Here is a 24,610-nt window from a genome sequence, read left to right as displayed (position 1 = left end):
TCAGTGTATATTGATTCTGATTTAACTCGCAGACACTTTTGGTTCTTCAGTAAACATGATGGCTATGTCTGTACATTGTATTCATGCTGATTATAAACAGCAGGGTTGTAATCTAATCAGTGGATTGATTATCCATCAAAACAAAGATCTAATTTGATACAATTTCTCATCAATTCTGAAGTTTATATGTTGATGAACGATAGCTACTTTGCATACAATCTTACTGGTGAAGATGATTGCCACCTATCGACAGTATGTGGCCACTGCACTTCTCAACCCAACTGTTCCTACCGTTCTGAATTGTCAACTGTAATCTATTCTAATGTTTGATTGGTCTATTTATTCCGGCATATTCCGTCCCGAATGAAAGGTCTGCCTTTATCGGTTGGTGATTGGTGTGCTCATCTGAAACTAAATGATGAATGGACACATGAGCGGTCAATCTAAAAAAAAGCCGGTATTGGGGGTGGAACTTCCGAAGCAGTCTGCAGCAGTCGGCAAGATGGCGGAACGGGGAAGGGATCTGTCTGGCCTCGTCAGAAGAATAACATAATTTATATTAGCTAGCAAAGAAAATAAAATGGAGTAAATAAAATAGGTGAGTGATCAAATGTGGTCAATGTTTCTGTCGTTAGTATTTTGTCTAGTCATTTTGACACCTGATTGTGTAGCTAAATCGCTTAGCTTCAAGTTTTAGCTAAACTAGCCAGGTTGTTAAAGTTAACTAGCTAGGCTCGTGCGTAGAAGGACAATACAATTTGTCATCTTTCCATGTCGTTCAGTTTAGAAGTCGTCCCATATTGCTAACCATTAGCTAAAGTTTCTGCATTACTTGACATTGCAGGGTGAATCGAGTTTGCCAACTACCTTGCACATGCAGCAAGCTAACGTTAGCGTTCTGCAATCAAGCAAGGGTTGCAAAGACTCACACTCATTTCTGTCTGTGTTAGTTATCAATCTTAAAAGTGATTCATAATGTGCTTAGTTGCCACTCGGCTACATTCTACAAGGCATACAGTAACGTATGTCAAAATCATTGCATCTCAATTTTGCTCTCTTGGTTTCAGTCATTGACTGTTATCTTGCTTTTTCTAGCTCTGACAGGATTCGCCAGTGGAGGATGAATAGTGCCTAGATCTGAGCAATATAAGCTGAATGCATTGTGATTTCCAATAATTGAGACAGTGATTCTAAAAAACTGTCTACATTAATGAAAAGAACGATGTAGTCATCCTAGCATATTCAACACTGGTACATGGTCAATACAGGGATTTTTGTATTCTTCTAAATATTGTGTGCAATGTGCTTCTGCATGCCTTTTTACCTGAAAGCTTATGAGAAATAGTTGCCAAAACAGTCAGGGTGACCCATAGAGCAGTTGTATTTAGTAATTCATAAAACACAGTCAACATGGAGATGGATGACATATTACCCCCCTTACCGTTGGAGCCACCTGATGATTTGAACTCGGAAGGCCTTAATGGTAAAGCGCAGCCTCCAACACCCCCCCTGCAAACGTCCAGTGACGCAGAGGAAATGGACGTTAGCTCTGGTGGTGATGGACACACACACACCACAGCAGGGGGCCAGGGCCTCCAAACCAATGGCTCCATAACCTTTATTAATAACCTGTCAGATGAGGCCGAACCTAGCACCTCGTGCCCTAGAACAGCCCGCCACGCACCTCCTGTCACCAAGTTCCTGCCAGACCTCAAATTACTCAGAGACATTAAGATCAGTGTCAGTGTCGTAGATACCAGCAGGAGCAAAGATAGGAAGGTGCTGTACACAGGGATAGGTCAGCAGGGTGGTGGTGAAGGGGAGACCAGCTCAGAGGGCCTTAATGGTGAGTTTTATGATGCTGATACAGAGCCAGGGGCTGTGGATTGTAGCTCAGGGCTTGGGGTGGTCGGTGTCAGTGCAGGGAGGAGAGGGGAGGAGGCAGAGGCAGACCTGGAGAACAAAGTGGAGTTTGCGGTCCTAGATGAGCTGGAGGACTTCAGTCAGGACTTCCTGGACACGGAGGATGTGCAGCAGGGGGGGTTCAGGTCAGAGGTCATAGTTCAACAGGATCATGCTGACGAAGAGAACCTAAATATATCCTATGAGGTACGTAACCAAAGGGGCCCTGTCTTTGCCTCTGCAGAGCCTCGTCATCACCCACTCACTGATCTTTTGTGCACGTTTCACACTAAAGGGCTATCCCAAACCATACTGTGCTGGCTTGAATATTTTCTAGCACAGTTCCAGCAACTGGAGGATGCGCTACACTGCCAGCCCAGTACGATTTGTCTCACCAATGAAAATGTTAATGGTTTATATTCAGCCATTTATTCTGACATTATATTCCAATGTCACCAGCAAAATGTCAGCTTGTGCATCCTTTTTATTCTTAATGGAAGCAGAAGTTCCATATCTTTCTTACTGGAAATTGACATAGTTGGTATGCTAAAAGTGTGTTCAAATGTACTCTCAACCATAAGTCATGACCGGTTAGGGCTTCTCCCTTCTCCCCAACCTCAATGAATGTCTTTTCCAGGAGGACTTTGACAATGATGTAGATGCTCTGCTGGAGGAGGGGATGCCCGTGCCCAAAAAGATGCGCCTGGCAGAGGGGGCTGTTGAGTATGCAGGAGACAGTGATCACGCATCCGACAGGGATGTGGAGGGAGGTGTTCAGCCCATGATGACCAAAATTAAGACAGTCCTGAAGAGTGAGTGGTCGATGTCTGGCGCTGATCTGCCTTTTGTAACAGCGTATCTGAGCCTGGCACATATTGATGTTGTGCGTTCATATCATATTTTATGCCGAGTGGCACATGTTGGCGAGAGGACATTGATGGTGTGAGATGTGTAGTAGTTTCTCTGTCTAGTTTCAGATTGTGTGTATATGTGGTGCAGATGTGTTTCATGTGTAGCGTCTCGTTTGTGTGTATTGATGTGTGTGTGTTTCCTAGGTCGTGGGCGTCCACCCACTGAGCCACTACCTGACGGATGGATCATGACATTCCATAACTCTGGCATTCCAGTCTACCTGCACAGAGAGACCAGAGTGGTGACCTGGTCCAGACCTTACTTTCTGGGGTCCGGGAGCATTAGGGTAGGACGTAGAATACATAAGACCGATAGAAACCTGTTACTGCTGTACATTTTATACCTTTTTTTGTGTTATTTTTTGTTTTTTTTAGTAACATGCCAGGAACCCCATTGTTATACACTCTATACTGGTGTATAATTTGTGTTTTGGTAGGAATGGTCAAACTAAAGGAATATTTCTCTCTTCTCAAACAACTGTAACAATCGGCTTCTAACCATGACCAAACCTCTCTTGCCCCTTGTCTACAGAAACACGACCCTCCCACCAGTAGCATCCCCTGCCTGCACTATAGGAAGATGAAGGATCACGAGGAGAGGGAACAGAACGGAGAGGTGACGCCCAACGCTGAAGTGTCTCCGGTGAAGCCTGGGGAGGAGGCAGACTCCGTGGAGAGACCAGACGAGCCTGACTCCACTGCCCAGGAGGACCCTACCACTGTGGGCCTGGGGGAAGGACAGGTGGAGGTGGAGATAGAGACAGGCCTGGTTACAGAGGGGACCACAAAAGGGTGCCCTGTCCTGCATGGCAAGATGCCCCACTCCTGTGAGATGGCCCAGGGGGCTCTGGGACAGGTTAGGGCCAAGGTGGAGGTGTGCAAAGATGAATCGATAGGTAAGGGTGAACACACTCCATGATGAGCAATTGACTTGCCAGCAGGTAGTAGTTTTGAATGCCATGGCTGATGGTATGTTTAATTTCTTGTAAACATAGGGGATGACAGTGTGTTGGTGGGTGTGGGCCTTGACATTTTCTAGACTTATTGCAATAAAAATGTAGAATATCTATACATGTTAATTAAAGCAACAATATAACCTATACCCCTCCCTTATTGACACCCCTCCAGAAATTGAGGAGTTCCGCAGCTACCTGGAGAAGTGCTTTGACTTTGAACAAGTGACCGTGAAGAAGTTCCGTACCTGGGCAGAGCGCAGGCAGTTCAACAGGGACATCAAGAGGAAACAGGCTGAGTCAGAAAGACCCATTCTGCCTGCCAACCAGAAACTCATCACTCTGTCTGTATCAGATACCCCCACCAAGAAAGGTACCGGATGCATAAGAAGAACCACAGGCTACATCTGAATTGGAATCTTATTCACAGGTCCTATAGGGCTCTGGTCAAAAGTAGTACACTATATAGGGAATTAGGGTGCCATTGTGGATGCATCCATAGTCTAATAACTATTTCAGTGAGGAGTATTGAGGTAATCTCAATTCTTTCCTTTCTTTTTCTCAGAGTTTGTCATTAACCCAAATGGGAAATCTGAAGTTTGCATCCTACATGAATATATGCAACGTGTCTTAAAGGTCCGACCTGTTTACAACTTTTTTGAATGTGGTAAGTCCCTCTGTTGATTCCCACTAGCTTGTACAAGTGACATGCTTTTCTTCTAACAAAACAAATCGCCAAAAGCTCTGGCTGGAGAAAGGGCCAAATGCATCCCGTCTTTTCTATATCCCCAGAGAACCCAAGTGAACCCTTTGGAGCCTCCGTCATAATAGAGGGAGTGACATATGGCACAGGAACTGCAAGCAGTAAAAAACTTGCCAAGAATAAAGCTGGTACAGTACTCTTATCTCCCATCATTATTTTAATTTGTATCTTCTGAAGCAGCTGCAAAGGCTGCCTGGAAACTGTAAGATGTGTTTAAGTCATAGTATAGCAGACCATTTGGCTTGTTGTTTCACTGATGTCTTCCCTGTAGCTCGAGCCACACTGGAGATTCTCATCCCTGACTTTGTGAAGCAGACGTCTGAGGAGAAGCTTGTAGAAGGGGATGAACTGGAGGTATCAGCCTGTCAATCATTGGAAAGCCATTTAATTCAATGTCATGCTTCTGTGTTTGGTCTGATAACATGTCTCTTTTATAACATTGAACTTTACCAGGGGGTTGGTAAGCTGGATGAATACTAATGTCCATTCATGCATTTTTGTTTCCTGCAGTATTTTAATCATATCAGTATTGAAGATTCAAGGGTGTACGAACTGACCAATAAAGCAGGCTTACTCTCGCCATATCAGATTCTACACGAGTGCCTTAAGAGGTAAGACTCATGACATGAGGTGTAGTAATACTTTAAATTCCTAGTTCTGATCTGATTAATCTGTTAACCTTGAATTTCAACCATATCTTGTGCCCTGCAGAAACCATGGAATGGGTGACACCAGCATCAAGTTTGAGGTGATCCCAGGAAAGAACCAGAAGAGTGAATATGTGATGACGTGTGGAAAGCATACCGTGCGCGGATGGTGTATGTTACCCCCACACTGACCCTCCAGTCACCACAGCAAGTCCCAGACCTAACATGCTCCATGCCACTCTGTGTTAATGTAGTGTAAAAGCAGCCTTACAAGTGCTCTGTTTTTTGTCAGAGCCATGTATAGAGAATTCAGCCAACCTTTACACTGGACACTTTGTTTGTGCCTTTGTATATACAGTATAATGGCTCTGATTTGTCCTGCTCAAAGCCGCTCTTTGTCGTGTAAATGTGTTAGCATTACAAATGGGAGTAATCAATGTTTTGTTTTATTTTTCAGGCAAGAATAAACGTGTGGGGAAGCAGCTGGCGTCTCAGAAGATCCTACAGATGCTGCACCCTCACGTGAAGAACTGGGGGTCACTGCTCCGCATGTATGGCAGAGAGAGCAATAAGATGGTAAAAAAGGTAAGTACTACCTGTACACTTGGGTTTCTGTTAGGAAAATGTGGTGCCATTCATTTGACCGGCAGCATTTTAATTTACCGGACAACGTACATTTTATTAAATTGCCAAAATGATATAGCCAAAATAGCTTACTCCTGTCTATACACAAATAAATAAAATCATTCAAAATCGGCTACTACACCAGAAAGCGTGGTTTGGCCAGCGGATCATTAGCTTCTTTTTAAAAAAAGCTGTGGATTGTTTTATATTGGATAGCCTACAGTCTGAAGGGCCCGCAATTTGGGCAGAGCACGCAGCAAATACCAAACAGATGATTGTTGAGTTGCGACTGTCAGTGAAAAACAGAGACCCAGCCAGGCATATTGCAATATTTAAAAATACACTCATGGAAAAACTGTTTGGAAAGCAAAATGGATATTTCTGTAAATAGAAGACAATGAAAAGACACTCCAATCTGTCTTTTATTTATCAGAATTCTTTAACTTAATTAGCCCCAGCGGAGAACATCGGCCTTATCGCTGGTGAGTGTGCATATTCACTGTCTTTATCATTGGGTTAGTGCCACTTTTGACAGTGATTGAGTTGTTGTATTATTAGTCTAAATTATGACTCCAATCTAATCATCACATTATGAATTGTAGGCTCTTACATCAGTCTGCAAATAAGGATGCATGGAAGGGGCATTTTTATGGTGAAAATTAGCTTCCCCAAACTTGAAACCCACACTCTGCTTATGTTAGAATAACTGTCCACATTTACTTTTCCTCAATCAACAAGATGAGTAATGAACAGCAAAATCTCTAGCCTACGTCAATCTACTAACCCCCATTAGAAAAGTTGACCCATTCTATTGGTCAGCTTGTTGAGAAAGAAATGGCTTATTCCAAACCGACTCTGGGACAGTTGTGGGATGATAGATCCCAAATTCATACAACCAGTAAGCCGAGGCTACATTAAAAAAAAACGTTCAAAAGCAATGAGGGTCATGTAACAGATCAGAAGGTTTAGCTTAAAATGTTGATAAACTGTTATTTCTTCACATTCTAAGTGCAGCAATGCACACAATGCACAGCAGTGCACGCAGTAGGCTACCCACGAATGTTAGTTCCATAATGCAATTAGCGGGAAAACACCATTGTGAGTGATTTCATGTAACAGACATGAAAATATCTTTTAGAAAGAGGGGATATCTAAATTTGCAATAAGTAGCATGGGTTGTTAATATGACTAGGATTGTGCCTTTGGCTACTGGACAATGAAAGAAAGTTGATTTGAAAACCAATAGGACATGAGAGAAAAAGGCTACTTGTTTCAATGGCATATGGAAGTCTTTATGAAATAATTGCCTGCACGTTTGGTTCGATTTTGGCAAGGCTACTTTGGCAAGGTAAGACATGCTTCAAAATATGTATTAAAACATTCAGGTTTCAAACAGTTAAGTATGTCTTCATAATGGAAATTGTCTCCAGCTCACTGCAAAGTGGTGTGTGATGTGCTGAAGCCTGCCTAGTACCAATGAGCTTCAATTTACCAGTTGAGGGGGGGAAAGAGTAGGCCTAGCTCTTTTTAATCGTGGCTGTGTTTTTATCAAAATATTTACAAGCGATTGCCTTGCTCAATGTTTGGGCTTATTAAAGCATGTTTCTCTCCAGCAGCAACAACCAGTTGTTTGATGAGCTGTTGCAGCATGTCTCCCGCTACATCGACTTGTATTTCAAGCAAAAATGCATTATTTCGCAATAGGATTTTATTTTTTCTCCCGGACAATTGACCTGCACCAATTTTATTTATAGGCTTTTTAAAAAAGTATATTGGCAGCTAATGGAAAATCTGCTGCACACCTCATATACAGTACCTCGCCACAGCCACTCCACTGATGTTGGGTCATATAGACTTCAGCTCATCTTTGGCCAAACTGATTGGTACTGATCTGATGGCATATGTTGCTCCTCTTTCAACCAGATGTGTATCTCTCATTTCTATAGATGTTGTTTTTTATGTTCTCTGCAGGAAAATTCAGACAAGAGTGTGATTGAACTTCAGCAGTATGCCAAAAAGAACAGGCCAAATCTTCACATCCTGAACAAACTGCAAGAGGAGATGAGGAAACTGGCTAAGGAGAGGGTAAGGGTTAGCTGTAGAGTGTAGTAGGAGCTCCAACTAGATCTTAGGTCTCTGGTGTTAACCTCTGCGTTTGGCCTCGTCAGGTAGTTTCTTTCTAGAGCAGGGCTCTCCGACCCTGTTCCTGGAGTGCTACCCTCCTGTAGCTGTTGACTATTATCCCAGTTCTAACTAACCTGATTCCGCTTATCAAGTAGAATCTGGTGTGTGAGATTAGGGTTGGAGCAAAAACCTACAGGATGGTAGCTCTCCAGGAACAGGGTTGGAGAGCCCTGTTCTAGAGGGTTCTACCTTTCACTCGAACCCTGTCAGGCTGTCTAAGCTGCACGGACTCCAGTGTTGGACACAGTGGAACCTAGTAGGATTGTGCCGATATATGATTAAATCCAATATCTTGATATTTGACATTGATGATATATCGTGATGTGCAAGGCTACACTCTATTTGATCTTTAAAAATCAAAACTGCAGTTTTAACTGTGAAATTGTATCAATATGTTGAATATCAAGTCTAAATTAACTAAGCCTTATTTATTTGCCATAAGATTATTTAATGATAATGCGACTATAATATTGTAAATAAGCACAAATGGCACAGTGGAATTATCTAGCCATTACGGCGCAAAACTGTTATATTGTGATATTTGGAGTAGCATAGTCTCCCCAAATACCTTCCAACCTTTGTACCTAGACTAAATTCTTCTGGCCTTTGCTCTATTTGCCATGTCTCTGCACTGTCATGTTCCTAATTGTTCCTGTGGTTACTCCAGCCGTACCTTATATTTAAAAGGCACTAAGGAGATTTGGTAAGTCATGTTTGGTTGTAAATGTACCCTGGATTGGGATCTTGAATAATTTTTTCCCCAGGTAAACTTCTCACAGGTTGGTGCAGCAGTTCAAACTGTTATGACATTTTCTGGGGTTTATTCATTAGGCACCAAACATTAGGAAACTGACTGAAACAGGGAGGAACTACCTGATCTTGTCCAATAAGAAATGCTTGTTTTTGTTTTCTGGTGCAAAATATTTTGCTAGTGTGCCCTCATGAATACAACCCTGATGTGTCTATGTTGTGTTCAGGAGGAAACCAGGAAGAAGCCCAAGATGACCATAATGGAGTCAGCCCAGCCTGGTAGTCAGCCCCTCTGCACTGTTGACGTCTAGGAACCATCACTGCAACCAATCTAACATGGCACTGACCAATGGTAGCCATAGTCACTGTCCGATTTTAAAAGCCACTCCACAAATCTATCATCCAATTATGCATCATTGTAAAATGGCAATAGAACTGGACATTTGTAGTATAGCGGTGGTCATCTTCTTAGCACTGTTTATTATTTTACTCCAAAGGTATTTTTGATTCATTGTTAGTGGGTAGGAATAGGACAAATGCACTAACAGACAGTAGAGTTAACACCATCTACCTCTAGATGCAATCTCTACACAGTGGCACTTCTATAAATTGAACCTTAGGGGTTGCAGACAGATCGGTTGAGATGACTTGACATGTATCTATGATCCACAAGAAATTGTCAGCCTGTTTACTGTGCGTAGTAATAACTGCTGACAACCACTAGACCCCTCACCCCTCCATTTATATTGCATTGATTGAATTTATTATATTCTCCAAATATATATATATAACCTAAAGTACCTGATACTTTACAGAGACTGAACATTCCTAACAGGTTTCCTTGTATACTTAAAGCATTGCCTATTCTCACAGATTAGTTTGCTCTCTCTGCTTTTGCTATACAGGTACGCCGTGGGAAAGTAATTTATATGCTGTTGTCATTGGACATTATTGATAATTGATGTCATAATTTGGATGGTGATTGGGGTTTTTGAGTATGCTTTGGCTAAAGAAAGGCCAACTTATGTTTTCATTTGCTTGTGAACCTTTTAAGAAAAAAGTTATATATTCAAATGCATCGTTTGCTGTCCACTCATATACTTGGTTTTGGGGTTTATTTATTTTTTGTTATTTTCTTACTTTTAACCTTTTTTCTCCCCAATTCTGTGGTATTCAATTGGTAGTTAGTCTTGTCTCATCACTGCAACTACCATACGGACTCAGAGGCGAAGGTCGAGAGCCATGCGTCCTCCGAAACATGACCCAACCAAGCCGCACCAATGTGTCGGAGGAAACACCGTGTATGCGCCCGGCCCGCCACAGGAGTCGCTAGAGTGCGATGGGACAAGGACATCCTTGTCGGCCAAACGGTCGCGGCCGGCTGCGACAGAGCCTAGACTCAAACCAGGATCTCTAGTGGCACAGCGCCTTATACCACTGCACCACACGGGAGGCCCCAGTCATATACTTGTTACATGCTCACGGTCTTTAGTACGAGAAATGCATTTTGAATTGATTAGGGAACGGACGTTTATCTCGAGACCTATTAAGCGGGACTAATGAGTATAATTGCCTTTTTGTTTTGGAAGCACAGGATGAAACATATCAATGGACAGCTGAAAACAAGGCTGATCTGTCTAGCTAAGATCCTGTTGCCATGTTAGCACTACAGACAGAACACAAGCACCAGGGCTTAGAGTACTGTAGTCATTGAGAAGATATACAAGGTAGTTACATATTTAAGAAGACCGGGGGGGGGGGGATCCTGTTTATTTTTTTCCTGTGTTAGCCGCTTTATTTTTTGACTATTTAAAGCAAATCAATACAACACGCAGGCCATCTTACTATTTGGTACAGTTCAGCTGCTGTGATAGACATTTTGCATCATGATAATGTGGCCAGTGGCACTTTGCTTCTTGAAAGTCCAATATCTTAACTTGACTGCTAACCTGCAAAACATTAAAGGACTTTAACAACAGTGGACAAAACAAAACGACTTTGGATTTTCCCTTCATAAACGGATAGGAAAACAATTGGCTACCTGCTGCCTTAGTTCACCCATTTCATGTAGGGCTCCCCAGAGCACAGGTCCCCCCTTAAAGGGAAATGGATAGACCAAGCCTCTTACTTGATACAGCATTTATTGTTTAGCCTATTAGTGTTTGTAATAATATGACAAGACAGTAATATTCATATTTTGAAAGAATTTCCTTTAGTATATATGGATTTTAAATACGTTTGTTTGCAATCATTGTGACAACTGATCAATCACATTTTCAAGCATTGATATGTGGAACTGCAATCCTCTCCTCAAAAGGTAATCTACAGAAATGAAGTTGGTACACTTTACCTCAACAAAATACGATCATGTCATTATTACATCTGATAGCTAAAGGAGCAGTGTGAACCAAAGCTTAGTCTTATGCATTTTTATAGAATACTGTAGGTTGCTGCACATAGTACATGAAAGGGGAAAAAAAGATGCAATACCTGCTAGAACAAAATATAAATTGCTGTGCATTCATTGTGTGAAGTATTTTCGTTGGTGTGGCTTTTCCTGAATGTCGACTGCACCTTAACACTTCATCGTATATGGCACAGGTGTCAAACTCATTCCACGGGGGGCCGAGTGTCTGCGGGTTTTCGCTCCTCCCTTATACTTGATTGATGAATTAACATCACTAATTAGTTAGGAACTCCCCACACCTGGTTGTCTAGGGCTTTATTGAAAGGAAAAACCAAAAACCTGCAGACACTAGGCCCTCCGTGGAATGAGTTTGACACCCCTGGTATATGGGAACAAGGCTGCTGTGTTAGAGTAGATTGCTTTACCAATGTGCTTCCCCCTGTGTGTTCTGTCTTACCAAGTGTGTGTGAAAATGCTTTTTACACTTGAAGTTATTTGCTAGATATTGCTGCCTAGAAAATGAAGTATGTAACTGCGACTTGGGATAGCTGACTTTCAGTGAAATTCATTTATGCAAATAAAGTTGTCATGGCTGGCTCCTGCTTTGAAATGACCCCTGCTTGTATTAGTCATCAACAAGGGATCTTTTTATTTTTAAGTTGTAAAACAATATTACACAGCAAGGCAGTATTTAAAATTAAAATAAAAAAATAAACAATGCAGTGTTATCCTGCCCCTAATGGTACAGTATAAGAACTACAGAATCCATATAACGTTGATTACATATTAACGTATAGAAAACAATTGAACTTAATGAACAGATAGTGAGACTGCACAGGGTCAAAGGTTGTGCTATTAAGTTGTGGTGGTTGTCTCTTCTGGCTTCTCGCTAGTGCCCTGGGTCATTTCTTCAGGTTTCTCACTGCTGCTCTTGGAGCTGTAATCCACTCTCTCAAAGAGCAGCAGCATCTCACAGTGCATGGTCTGGGGGAAGAGGTCCACAGCCATTGCCCGCACCGGACGGAACGGAGCTCCACGTACACGGTTGGAGGGAGCCCTGCACAAACTACGCAGAGATCAAATTTAGAACCAGAAGAATCCCCATGGAGATGACATACTGAATGTTTGGCCTACACGTGCAGAACGAAAAGGATAGGGTATTATACTCACTCTATGAAGTTGTTCATGGCTGCCTTGGCATTGCATGCCACATAAACCAGCCTTTTCAGATGCTCCGCTCTTCTGATTGCCAGAATGACCTTTGAATCTAGATCGTAGACAATCAATTACTGTCACTCAATTGAAATATACAGTGCATGGACAAACTGATTCAGTATATTTTGTAACATACGTAAGCCCGCTCTCGGTGGGTCCACGATGGCTGTGATGCTGGGGGATACGACAGCGTTGAGCACCATCTGGAACACATCTTCAGCCTTTCCGCAGTGGAACTCAATATTACTCAGCCCTGAAATATTTCAGTCAGTCAGGTTCTCTCTCATAGCACTAGAGCAAATGTATTGGGGATTGATTAGGCAGAGGGTCGGGAATATTCAAAAGAGTTAGATATTAGATTTGAACATGTACTGTATGTCAGGCTTGAACTCTTTCTGGCCTCATTGGTCAAGTGGCAGTAGATGCCAGGCACCAACATGATTAAGCCTCTTACCATTGATCTTCGCGTTGACTTTGGCATCCTTCACTGCTTCCTGACACATCTCTATCCCAATCACCTTCCTCACCCTCTGGAGGACACAGGGTGCGGCTCATAGTGTCAACAGAGAAAGGGACTATTCCATTTCCAGACAGATTGATCCATACAGTTGTAGTCAGGGTTGTGTTAAATACCATTTCAGTTTACTTCCTTAACTGAAATGTGATTGACCCCCAACCCTGCTTGTTATGTATGTAGGATGCCATGTGTCTTTATTTATAAGTCAACGAACACATTTCTCTTGTTCTCTATAGTACCTTAGCCAGGGAGATGCCAATGGTTCCTGTTCCGCAGCATACGTCCAGCACAGTGCTGTCCTTGTCCAGCTGGGCCCATTCTCCTACAGCTGAGTACAGCACCTCTGCTGCCCCTGTGTTCACCTGGTCAATGACATACAGTGAGTATAATAAGTATTCATCCCCCTTGGATTTTTTCGCTGTGTTACAACATGGGATTGAAATATAATTGTGATTTTTGTGGGTCAATGGATAGGATACGCAATAATGTCAAAAGGGAAAACAAAATTAATAAAATTGTAATAATTAAAATATAGTTCTTGTATAAGTATTCATCCCCTTTGTTTAGGAAAGCCTAAATTAGTTCAGGAGTAAAATGTGGCTTTGCAAATCACATAAAAAGTTGCACTGATCAAAAATATAAAGTGTTGGTTCCATGTTTCATGAGTCGAAATAAAAGATCCCAGAGATTTTCCATATGCACATAATGCTTATTTCTCTCAAATTTGTTACATCCCTGTTAGTGACCATTTCTTCTTTGCCAAGATGATCCATCCACCTGACAGGTGTGGCATATCAAGAAGATGATTAAACAGCAGGATAATTACACGTGCACCTTGTGCTGGGGACAATAAAAGGCCTCTTTAAAATGTGCTGCTGTCATACAACAGAATGCCACATACGTCTCAAGTTGAGGGAGCGTGCAATTGACATGCTGACTGCAGGAATGTCCACCAGAGCTGTTGACAGAATATTGAATGTTCATTTCTCATCCATAAGCCGCCTCCAACGTCATTTTAGAGAATTTGGCAGTACGTCCAACCGGCCTCACAACCGCAGACCACGTGTTCCCATGCCAGCCCAGGACCTCCACATCCGGCTTCTTCACCTGCCGGATTGTCTGAGTCCAGCCATCCAGACAGCTGATGAAACTGTGGGTTTACACAACCAAAGAATTTCTGCACAAAATGTGTCAGAAACAGTCTCAAGGAAGATCATCTGTGTGCTTGTCGTCCTCACAAGGGTCTTGACCTGACTGCATTTCGGCGTCGTAACAGACTTCAGAGGGCAAATGCTCATATTTGATGGCCACTGGCACGCTGGAGAAGTGTGCTCTTCAAGGATTAATCGCGGTTTCAACTGTCACTCGGCAGATGGCAGACAGCGTGTATGGCGTCGTCTGGGCGAGCGGTTTGCTGATGTCAACATTGTGAACAGAGTGCCCCATGGTGGCGGTGAGGTTATGGTATGGGCAGGCTACGGACAACGAACATAATTGCATTATATCAATGGCAATTTGAATGCAGAGATACCGTGACAAGACACTGAGGCCCATTGTTGTGCAATTCATCCACAGCCATCACCTCATGTTTCAGCATGATAATGCATGGCCCCATGTCGCAAGGATCTGTACACAATTCCTGGAAGCTGAAAATGTCCCAGCTCTTCCATGGCCTGCATACTCACCAGACATGTCACCCATTGAGCACGTTTGGGATGCTCTGGATTGACATCCAGTTTCCGCCAATAACCAGCAACTTCGCACAGCCATTGGGACAACATTTCATAGGCCACAATAAATAGCCTGATCAACTCTATGCAAAGGATATGTCGCGCTGCAAGAGGCAAATGGTGGTCACACCAGAATACTGACTGGTTTTCTGATCCACGTCCCTACCTTTATTTTAAGGTATCTGTGAACAACTGATGCATATCTGTATTCCCAGTAATGTGAAATCCATAGATTAGGGCCTAATGAACTTGTTTCAATTAACTGATTTCCTTATATGAACTGTAACTCAGTAAAATCTTTGAAATTGTTGCATGTTGCTTAATATTTTTGTTCAGTGTACATGGACTCACTATGTCAAACAATAGGGGTTTACAGGATTTTAGAATGACTACCTCTGTCCCCCATACATACAACATCTATAAGGTGCCTCAGTCAAGTATTGCATTTCAAATACAGATTCAACTACAAAGACCAGGAAGCTTTTCAAAAACCTCAAAAGAAGGGCAGTGATTGGAATATGGGTAACAATAACAAATCAGGCATTGAATATCTCTTTAAAGATGGTCAGGTTAATAATTATGCTGTGGATGACGTATTAAACCACCCAGAAAAATTGAAGATAATAATCCTTCTGAGTTGCAGCACAGGAAGGAAACTGCTCAGGATGTCACCATGAGGCCATTGGAGTTCAATGGCTTTGATGGGAGAAAACTGAGGATGGATCAACAACATTGTAGTGACTCTACAATAATGACCAACAGTGCATTCAGAAAGTATTCACACCCCTTGACTTTTTCCACATTTTGTTACGTTACAGCCTTATTCTAAAATTGATTCAATTGACCCCCCCTCTCATTAATCCACACACAATAACCCCTAATGACTAAGAAAAAAATGTTTTTTATACATTTTTGCAAATGTATAAAGAATTACCATCTGAAATATCACATTTACATAAGTATTCATACCCCTTTCCTCATTACTTTGTGGAAGCACCTTTGGCAGCGATTACAGCCTGGAGTCTTCTTGGGTATGACGCTACAAGCTTGGCACACCTGTATTTGGGGAATTTCTCCCATTCTTGTCTGCAGATGATCTCAAGCTCTGTCAGGTTGGATGGGGAGCGTCACTGCACAGATATTTTCAGGTCTCTCCAGAGATGTTTGATTGGGTTCAATTTCGCGCTCTGGCTGGCTGTGTGCTTAGGGTAGTTGTCCTGTTGAAAGGTGAACCTTCGCTCAGTCTGAGGTCCTGAGTGCTTTGGAGCAGGTTTTCATCAAGGATCTCTCTGTACTTCGTTCCGGTCATCTTTCCCTCGATCCTGACTAGTCTCCCAGTCCCTGCCACTGAAAAACATCCCCACAGCATGATGCTGCCACAACCATACTTCGCCGAAGGGATGGTGCCAGGTTTCCTCCAGACGTGACGCTTGGCATTCAGGCCAAAGAGTTCAATCTTAGTTTAATCAGACCAGATAATCTTGTTTCTCATGATCTGAGTGTCTTTAGGTGCCCTTTGGCAAACTCCAAGCAGGCTGTCATGTGCCTTTTACTGAGGAGTGGCTTCCGTCTGGTCACTCTACCATAAAGGCCTGATTGGTGGAGTGCTGCAGTAATGGCTGTCCTTCTGGAAGGTTCTCCCATTTCCACAGAGGAACTCTGAAACTGTCAGCGACGATCGGGTTCTTGGTCACCTCCCTGACCAAGGCCCTTCTCCCCCGATTGCTCAGTTTGACCAGGTGGTCAGCTCTAGGAAGAGTCTTGGTCGTTCCAAACTTCTTCCATTTAAGAATGATGGAGGCCACTGTGTTCTTGGTGACCTTCAATTCTGCAGACGTGTTTAGGTACCCTTCCCCAGATCTGTGCCTCGACACAATCCTGTCTCGGAGCTCTACAGACAATTCAACTGTCTTTGGTCACATACACATGGTTAGCAGATGTTAATGTGAGTGTAGTTCCGACAGATTACTTGTTAGATATTACTGCACAAACAATTTCCCAACAACTACCTAATACACACAAATCTAAAGGGGTGAATGAGAATATGTACATATAAATATATGGATGAGATGGCCGAGTGGCATAGGCAAGGTGCAATTGATGGTATAAAACACAGTATATAAACTCAGCAAAAAACATTTTTACAGGATGGCAACAATAACTACCCGAGTTACACCAGGAACGCACAATCCCTCCATCAGTGCTCAGACTGTCCGCAATAGGCTGAGAGAGGCTGGACTGAGGGCTTGTAGGCCTGTTGTAAGGTAGGTCCTCACCAGACATCACTGGCAACAACGTCGCCTATGGGCACAAACCCACCGTCGCTGGACCAGACAGGACTGGCAAAAAGTGCTTTTCACTGACAAGTCGTGGTTTTGTCTCACCAGGGGTGATGTTCGCATTTGCGTTTATCATCAAAGGAATGAGCACTACACTGAGGCCTGTACTCTGGAGCGGGATCCATTTGGAGGTGGAGGGTCCGTCATGGTCTGGGACGGTGTGTCACAGCATTATCTGACTGAGCTTGTTGTCATTGCAGGTAATCTCAACATTGTGTGGTACAGGGAAGACATCCTCCTCCCTCACGTGGTACTCTTCCTGCTACCTCATCCTGACATGACCCTCCAGCATGACAATGCCACCAGCCATACTGCTCGTTCTGTGTGTAATTTCCTGCAAGACAGGAATGTCATTGTTCTGCCATAGCCAGTCAAGAACCAGGATCTCAATCCCATTGAGCACATCTGGGACCTGTTGGATCGGAGGGTGAGGGCTGGGGCCATTCCCCCCAGAAATGTCCGAGAACTTGCAGGTGCCCTGGTGGAAGAGTGGAGTAACATCTCACAGCAAGAACTGACACATCTGGTGCAGTCAATGAGGAGGAGATGCACTGCAGTAATTAATGCAGCTGGTGGCCAAATCAGATACTGATGGTTACTTTTGATTTTTGACCCCCCCTTTGTTCAGGGACACATTTCCATTTCTGTTAGTCACATGTCTGTGGAACTTGTTCGGTTTATGTCTCAGTTTTTTAATCTTATGTTCATACAAATATTTACACATGTTAAGTTTGCTGAAAATAAACGCAGTTGGCAGAGTGAGAGGACATAGTGGCTCGGGTGGTTGTTGTCCTTGATCTTTTTGGCATTCCTGTGACATCGGGTGCTGTAGGTGCCATGGAGGTCAGGTAGTTTTGCCCCCGGTGATGCATTGTGCAGACCGCAGTTGCCATACCAGGCTGTGATACAGCCCGACAGGATACTCTCAATTGTGCATCTGTAAAAGTTTATCAGTTTTGGGTGACAAGCCAAATTTCTTCAGCCTCCTAAGGTTGAAGAGACGCTGTTGCGCCTTCTTCACCACACTGACTGTTTGGGTGGACCATTTCAGTTGTCTGTGATATGTATGCCTAGGAACGTAAAGCTTTCCACCTTCTCCACTACTGTCCCTTTGATGTAGATAGGGGGGTGCTCGCTCTGCTGTTTCCTGAAGTCCACGATCATCTCCTTTGTTTTGTTGACATTGAGGTTGTTTTCCTGACACCACACTCCGAGTGCCCTCACCTCCTCCCTGTAGGCTGTCTCGTGGTTGTTGGTAATCAAGCCCACTACTGTTGTGTCGTCTGCAAACTTGATGATTGAGTTGGAGGAGTGCACGGCCACGCAGTCATGGGTCAACAGGGAGTTTGGAGGGGGCTGAGCACGCACCCTTGTGGGGCCCCAGTGTTGAGGGTCAGCGAAGTGCAGATGTTGTTTCCTACCTTCACCACCTGGGGGCGGCCAGTCAGAAAGTCCAGGACCCAATTGCACAGGGCGGGGTTGAGACCCAGGGCCTCCAGCTTGATGATGAGCTTGGAGAGTACTATGGTGTTGAATGCTGAGCTGTTGTCAGTGAATAGCATTCTTACATAGGTATTATATTTGGGATAGGGCAGTGTGCAGGCGATTGCATCGTCTGTGGACCTGTTGGAGCGGTATGCAAACTGAAGTGGGTCTAGGGTGGCAGGTAAGGTGGACGTGATATGATCCTTGACTAGTCTCTCAAAGCATTTCATGAGGACAGAAATGAGTGCTACGGGGCGGTAGTCATTTAGTTCAGTTACCTTTGCCTTCTTGGGTACAGGAACAATGGTGGCCAGCTTCAAGCATGTGGGGACAGCAGACTGGGATAGGGATTGGTTGAATATGTCCATAAACACACCAGCCAGCTGGTCTGCACATGCTCTGAGGACACGGCTAGGGATGCTGTCTGGGCCAACAGCCTTGCGAGGGTTAACACGTTTAAATGTTTTACTCACGTCGGGCCATGGAGAAGGAGAGGGGGGAGCAGTCCTTGTTAAAGGGCCGCTCCGTCTGCCCCTTCTGCGGCGCTGTTGTTTTTGGTCGGCTTCTGAGATTAGATCCATTGTCCTGGGTGGTGGTCCAAACAGAGGTTCCGCTTTGGGAAAGTTGTATTCCTGGTCGTAATGTTGGTAAGTTGACGTCGCTCTTATATCCAATAGTTATTCTCGGCTGTATGTAATAAGATTTAAGATTTCCTGGGATAACAATGTAATAAATAAAAAACTAAATACTGCATAGTTTCCTAAGGACTAGAAGCGAGGCGACCATCTCTGTCAGCGCCATCTTCCTTCGACCTCATGGCTTGGTCTTCCTTCGACCTCATGATAAGCACTGTCAACTGTAGGACCTTTACATAGACAGGTCTGTGCCTTTCCAAATAATGTCCAATCAATTGAATTTACCACAGGCGGACTCCAATCAAGTGGTAGAAACATCTCAAGGATGATCAATGGAAACAGGATGCACCTGAGCTCAATTTTAAGTCCCATAGCATACTTAATTAAATAAGGTATTTCAGTTTTTTATTTGTAATACATTTGTAAAAACCTGTTTTCACTTTGTTGTTATGGGGTATTGTGTGTAGATTGAGGATGTATTTATTTATTTAATCGATTTTAGAATAAGGCTGTAACATAACAAAATGTGGAAAAGGTCAAGGGGTCTGAATACACTGTAAATGACATAGTGAAAATATTACAAAACATGCATCTTGTATGGAACAAGGCACTAAAATAATACTGAAGAAAAAAAGCACTGCAAAGGAACACACTTTTTGGCCTAAATGCAAAGCCTTATGTTTGGGGCAAATCCAACAATACATCACTGAGTAATTGCCTCCTTATTTTCAAGCATGGTGGTGGCTGAATCATGGTATGGGTATGCTTGACATCGGCAAAGACTGGGGAGTTTTCAGGATAAGAATTAATGAGATGGAGCTAAGCACAGGCAAAATCCTAGAGGAAAACCTGCTTCACACCATACACTGGGAGAGGATTTCCCCTTTCAGCAGGACAACAACCTACAATACAAGGCCAAATCTACACTGGAGTTGCTTACCAGGAAGACAGTACATGTTACAGTTTTGACTTAAATCTTTACTTAAAATCTGCTTTTTGAGTTAAAATGGCTGTCAAGCTATGACCACCAACATCTTGAATTTGTTTTATATTGTACAATCTAGGTATGCAAAGCTCTTAGAGACATAAAAAAAGACTAGCAGCGGTAATCGCTGCCAAATGTGTTTCTTTGTAACATGTATTGACTCAGGGGTGGTGAATACTTATCTAATCAATCAAGTGTTTTATTTTTCATTAATCTTTAAAAAGTTAGAATTTGTCTTTTGTGTAGATCCTTTACAAAAAATGACAATTAAATAATTTTCCCCTCCACTTTGAAACAATAAAATGTGAAGAAATCCAAGGGGATGAATACTTATGATACCCACTGTATTTTACAGCTATAGAACAGAGTTCATAGTGCTGTACCTCAGAGACACTAACTTGGAGGTTCTTAAAATGGTGGAGGAAATACAACATACAGAATCTCAATATAATTACATATTATTTAAAAAACAATGCCAAATGGACCGAAGATGGTAAGTAAATAGGATGAAGACTCTACAGCTACGATACGTGACATGGGATACTCACCTGGAAGAAAGAATGGGGGGATATCCTGAACTTCAGGCCAAGAAGCTCCTCGTGAATACACTCCTCTCCAGCTACCAGCTCACATGGCAAGTCCTCCGGGTTAGGGGATTGCCTTAGTGAATACAACATTATCTGTCAATCACAACATTTCCATGTGCATTCTCACACCGTTAAATTGTTATTTATCTAATGATCTTACCTTTGTCCCTCTGACACAAAGTACAGAGCGGTTACACCACTCTCTTTCCCGTCACCCTCTGTGAAATACTCTTTCATAGAGCTCTTCAGGACATTTAGTTCTTTTTCCTCAAGTTTCTGCAAAGTAGAAAAGGCGAGAATAAATGACAGGATTTGAAAGGAGAGTCACTACACTTATATTGTTCAGCTAAAGAATCCAGTGATGAATGTAATGATTCTTAGATCAGAACGCATAATGTGTACATTTCTGTACCACAGCCCAAGCTTATATTTTTTATTTAAGCAATAAGGCCCGAGAACGTGTGGTATATGGTCAATATAGCACGGCTAAGGGAAGTTCTTTTGCACGACGCAACGCCTTATTGCTATTATAAACTGGTTACCAACGTAATTAGAGCAGTTAAAATAAATGTTTTGTCATACTTGTGGTATACGATCTGATATCACAGCTTTCAGCCAATCAGCATGCAGGGCTTGAACCACCCAGTTTATAATGTAATATTAACCACATTGAAGAATGTTTTATTTGTACCTGTGGGTTAAAGAACACCATAGCCATGGCCTGCTTGGTTCTTGTGGTCCGCACTGTTAGCTGCTTCCAGTGGCCCTCGTATGTCTCAGGGCTGTACACTGAGTATGGGGTTGTCCTGTGTAGATAAACAAATTATGGGTCAAAAGAAGATGATAACATTATTTACATCTAGCACCCCCATTTTTCTAGCCTGGTGGTCCTAGAGCTGTTGAAGCTATATAGTTGACAATCAGAAAAGTTGTCTATTCAGCAGAAACAGATCTGAGGCCACCAGGCTATTGTATTGCTGTGTGCAGCATTATTTTGGATTCCTTCTTGTTGCATGCTAAAACCAGTATATAGGTCAAATAGTGTATATAGGGCAGATCTGATACATTGGCCAGAATATTTAACTGAGACGTGACATTGAGTCCTGTGATCAGGGCGGGATCAGTGCAGGACAGAGATGAGGCCTCCCTCTCAGTAAAACAACATTAATACCTGATGAATTTCTGGAACTCACTGACCACTCGCTTGGCCTCAGTGGTGACATGGATGCTGTCTGAGGGTCCCACCACGGCACAGGAGCCCCCTTTGTACTTCCCCAGTCTGAAGCCTATGGTCTTATCCTCTTCATTCGCTCCAATACCAATGACAAACTCACACTTGTTCCTGTATTCAACCTGCATGATAAGAGTAGAGGAAAGAAGAAGACTCTTTTCAAAGGGATGCTTAGGGTCAAAGTTCAGCATGTGCATACCCAGGCAGGGACGGAAGTCAGTGTATGTATTTCGTTAAGACACCAGGTTGTCAAACGCCTTGCTAGTAGCTGAGATACTCATTTTCAGCAGGATGATCAAACGGCCAGAGTGCATCTGGATTTAGTTCAATCAACCCCACAACGAAATAGCCATAATGATTTCAGGTTCTTGATGTAGTCACAAAAAATCTTTACAAGCTGCGACAGCAAAGGTTCACCCCAGGTTGCCAGGGCAGGCAGCCATATGTAGGCCTATTATAAACAGGTCGTTCGAGCCCTGGATGCTTATTGGCTGAAAGCCGTGGTATATGAGACAATATACCACAGGTATGACGCAAAACTACTTGTTTACTAATTACGTTGGTAACCTGTTTATTATCTCAATAAGACCCCTCAGGGGTTTGTGGTATATGGCCAATATACCACAGCTAAGGGCTGTATCCAGGCACTCTGCATTGCGCATATGAACAGCCCTTTGGCGTGGTATTTATTTATTTTTTCACCTTTATTTAACCAGGTAGGCTAGTTGAGAACAAGTTCTCATTTACAACTGCGACCTGGCCAAGATAAAGCAAAGCAGTTCGACACATACAACAACACAGAGTTACACATGGAATAAACACACATACAGTCAATAATACAGTAGAAAAAAGTCTATATACAGTGTGTGCAAATAAGGTAGGATAAAGGAGGTAATGCAATAAATAGGCCATGGTGGCGAAGTAATTACAATATAGCAATTAAACACTGGAATGGTAGATGTGCAGAAGATGAAAGTACAAGTAGAGATACTGGGGTGCAAAGGAGCAAGATAAATAAATAAATACAGTATGGGGATGAGGTAGTTGGATGGACTATGTACAAGTGCAGTGATCTGTGAGCTGCTCTGACATATTGGCCATATACCACACCCCCTCAGGCCTTATTGCTTAAATTTAACATCCTGGGGGTCTCAAAACAACAGCACTAAGAGAGGTTTCTACAGTATTGCATTGTACCTGTGACGGAGATGGGCGAATTTCTTCCAGAGGGCAACACATTCTCTTGTACTTCTCCTTCTGCACAAACAGCCAGGGCAGCATCGCTTTGTTGGTGTTGCCTATTTCTCTGAACAGAAAATGGGAGGACATAATAACATGATGTACAGTCAGTTTTCCTTTGTGTAGTTTGAGTAACACACTTCTCTGTAGGCAATTGTTATTAAAGACACACTCAAATAAAGACATCCAATTGTTATGTTCATTAGAGCAAAGGAAGGACCAGATAAAGGCCTTAAAGTCATCTATAAACTATGAAGTCATCTCATTAGTACATTTCTGTGGTGTCTTTCATGGCATGATATAATAAGACAGGATATAATGCATTAGACTGCAGTAATCCTATCGATGCCCCACTTGAGGTTATTCTTGTGAAGTGAACCAGAAGCCACACATGGCATGGGTCGATACACATCTCTGTACCTGGCCAGTCTCTGCAGCACCCCCTCCACCTCCTGCTCCTTCCTCCTCAGCTGCTCCTCATAAGGCACATTCCACAGGGGCGTCACCACGTTGGCAATCTGTATGCTGAGCGGCGCCTCGTCCTCCTCTGCCTCCTGCCGCTTGGAGGGGGGCTGCCCGGCACTCCCGGCCTCATCCCGCCCCCTCTTCCTGAGCATAGGGTCTGCCTTGGGCTTGGCCAGGCGCACACTAAGCACCCGGCCCTTCCACTGCATGCCGTGCACCATCTTCATGGCCTTGTCCCTCTCCTCTTCGTTCTTGAAGGTGACGAAGGCAAACGTCTGCTTCCCGAACAGTTTGATCTTGTGCGGGTTAAGGCGATGCTTCTCCAGGAACTTCTTCAGGTCGTTGAAACCGATGAATTTGGGAAGGTTCTGGATCTCCACTTTGAAGATCTCAGAGGTGAAGAGGTCCGCTTGGACGTAGCGGTACAGATTATTAGGGTCGGAAGAAGCTGCTTCTTCTCCTCCACCTTCAGCTTTGGGTTCATCTGTTTTCACCCCATCTTCTTTGGGGTCAGATGTCTTCTCCTCTTTCAGTGAAGGAGAACCTACCACTGGGATGTCACCAACATCTGTCATGTTCTGTTTGAGGGGGATAGTTGACATCATTAACAAAAATGTGCTTCATCTGGACTATCAGTCTGCATTTCAAAAGTGACATTTGAAATTACACATATCAGACATGCACTATTTCTGCACTGCTTTCTTTCTTTATGCATGTCTTACAGAGTTGTTACAGTTACAGTGAGTGTAGCAAAGTGGCTGAGATTGAGCAATGCAAATGACCAAAAGCACGAGCATAATTTAGCACTGAAAATAACGACTAGCCTAGGACTTACTATACAGAAGAGCAAACAATAAAATCACCTTCACTTCTGCTTTTACAGCTCTGACAAATAATATTTGCTTAAGGGCAATTCACTTCTGACTATAAGAAACCGCGGGCTGCCATGTTGTGGGACACGTGGAAAATATGAACTTTGACATGAGGCGTTAAGAAAAAAATACGTCACTATATATTTCCGCTGACAATTTATTGAATGCA

The 24,610-nt window shown here is 43.1% G+C and overlaps 2 protein-coding genes across 4 annotated transcripts; one reads left to right on the top strand and one right to left on the bottom strand.

Annotated features, from left to right (window-relative positions):
- The first annotated feature begins 478 nt into the window (after positions 1 to 478).
- On the top strand, positions 479 to 11,754 carry dgcr8 (DGCR8 microprocessor complex subunit). Of its 3 annotated transcripts, none has more exons than XM_055887350.1 (14): positions 479 to 598; positions 1,096 to 2,109; positions 2,540 to 2,714; positions 2,958 to 3,100; positions 3,346 to 3,709; positions 3,942 to 4,139; positions 4,332 to 4,433; positions 4,559 to 4,657; positions 4,801 to 4,883; positions 5,040 to 5,140; positions 5,241 to 5,347; positions 5,634 to 5,761; positions 7,772 to 7,885; positions 8,962 to 11,754. In XM_055887350.1, the coding sequence occupies exons 2-14, from the start codon at positions 1,411 to 1,413 to the stop codon at positions 9,043 to 9,045; spliced, it is 2,397 nt and encodes a 798-aa protein (XP_055743325.1). In that variant the 5' UTR covers positions 479 to 598; positions 1,096 to 1,410; the 3' UTR covers positions 9,046 to 11,754. The 3 variants fall into 3 exon arrangements, with proteins under 3 accessions (XP_055743325.1, XP_055743323.1, XP_055743322.1); XM_055887348.1 differs by having other exon boundaries at positions 845 to 2,109; XM_055887347.1 differs by having other exon boundaries at positions 479 to 2,109.
- Positions 10,859 to 24,550, bottom strand: trmt2a (tRNA methyltransferase 2 homolog A). The gene is made up of 12 exons (XM_055887351.1): positions 24,433 to 24,550; positions 23,525 to 24,147; positions 23,063 to 23,171; positions 21,806 to 21,987; positions 21,326 to 21,440; positions 20,795 to 20,910; positions 20,596 to 20,707; positions 13,113 to 13,235; positions 12,811 to 12,886; positions 12,493 to 12,609; positions 12,312 to 12,408; positions 10,859 to 12,207 (listed from the first exon to the last, which is right to left on the bottom strand). The coding sequence occupies exons 2-12, from the start codon at positions 24,142 to 24,144 to the stop codon at positions 11,997 to 11,999; spliced, it is 1,878 nt and encodes a 625-aa protein (XP_055743326.1). The 5' UTR covers positions 24,145 to 24,147; positions 24,433 to 24,550; the 3' UTR covers positions 10,859 to 11,996.
- Positions 24,551 to 24,610: the final 60 nt, after the last annotated feature.

This window comes from Salvelinus fontinalis, chromosome 28 (assembly GCF_029448725.1).
Source record: "Salvelinus fontinalis isolate EN_2023a chromosome 28, ASM2944872v1, whole genome shotgun sequence".
NCBI classification, from domain to species: domain Eukaryota; kingdom Metazoa; phylum Chordata; class Actinopteri; order Salmoniformes; family Salmonidae; genus Salvelinus; species Salvelinus fontinalis.
Note: the sequence above shows the minus strand (reverse complement) of the source record. Positions and strands in the feature narration are given on the sequence as shown.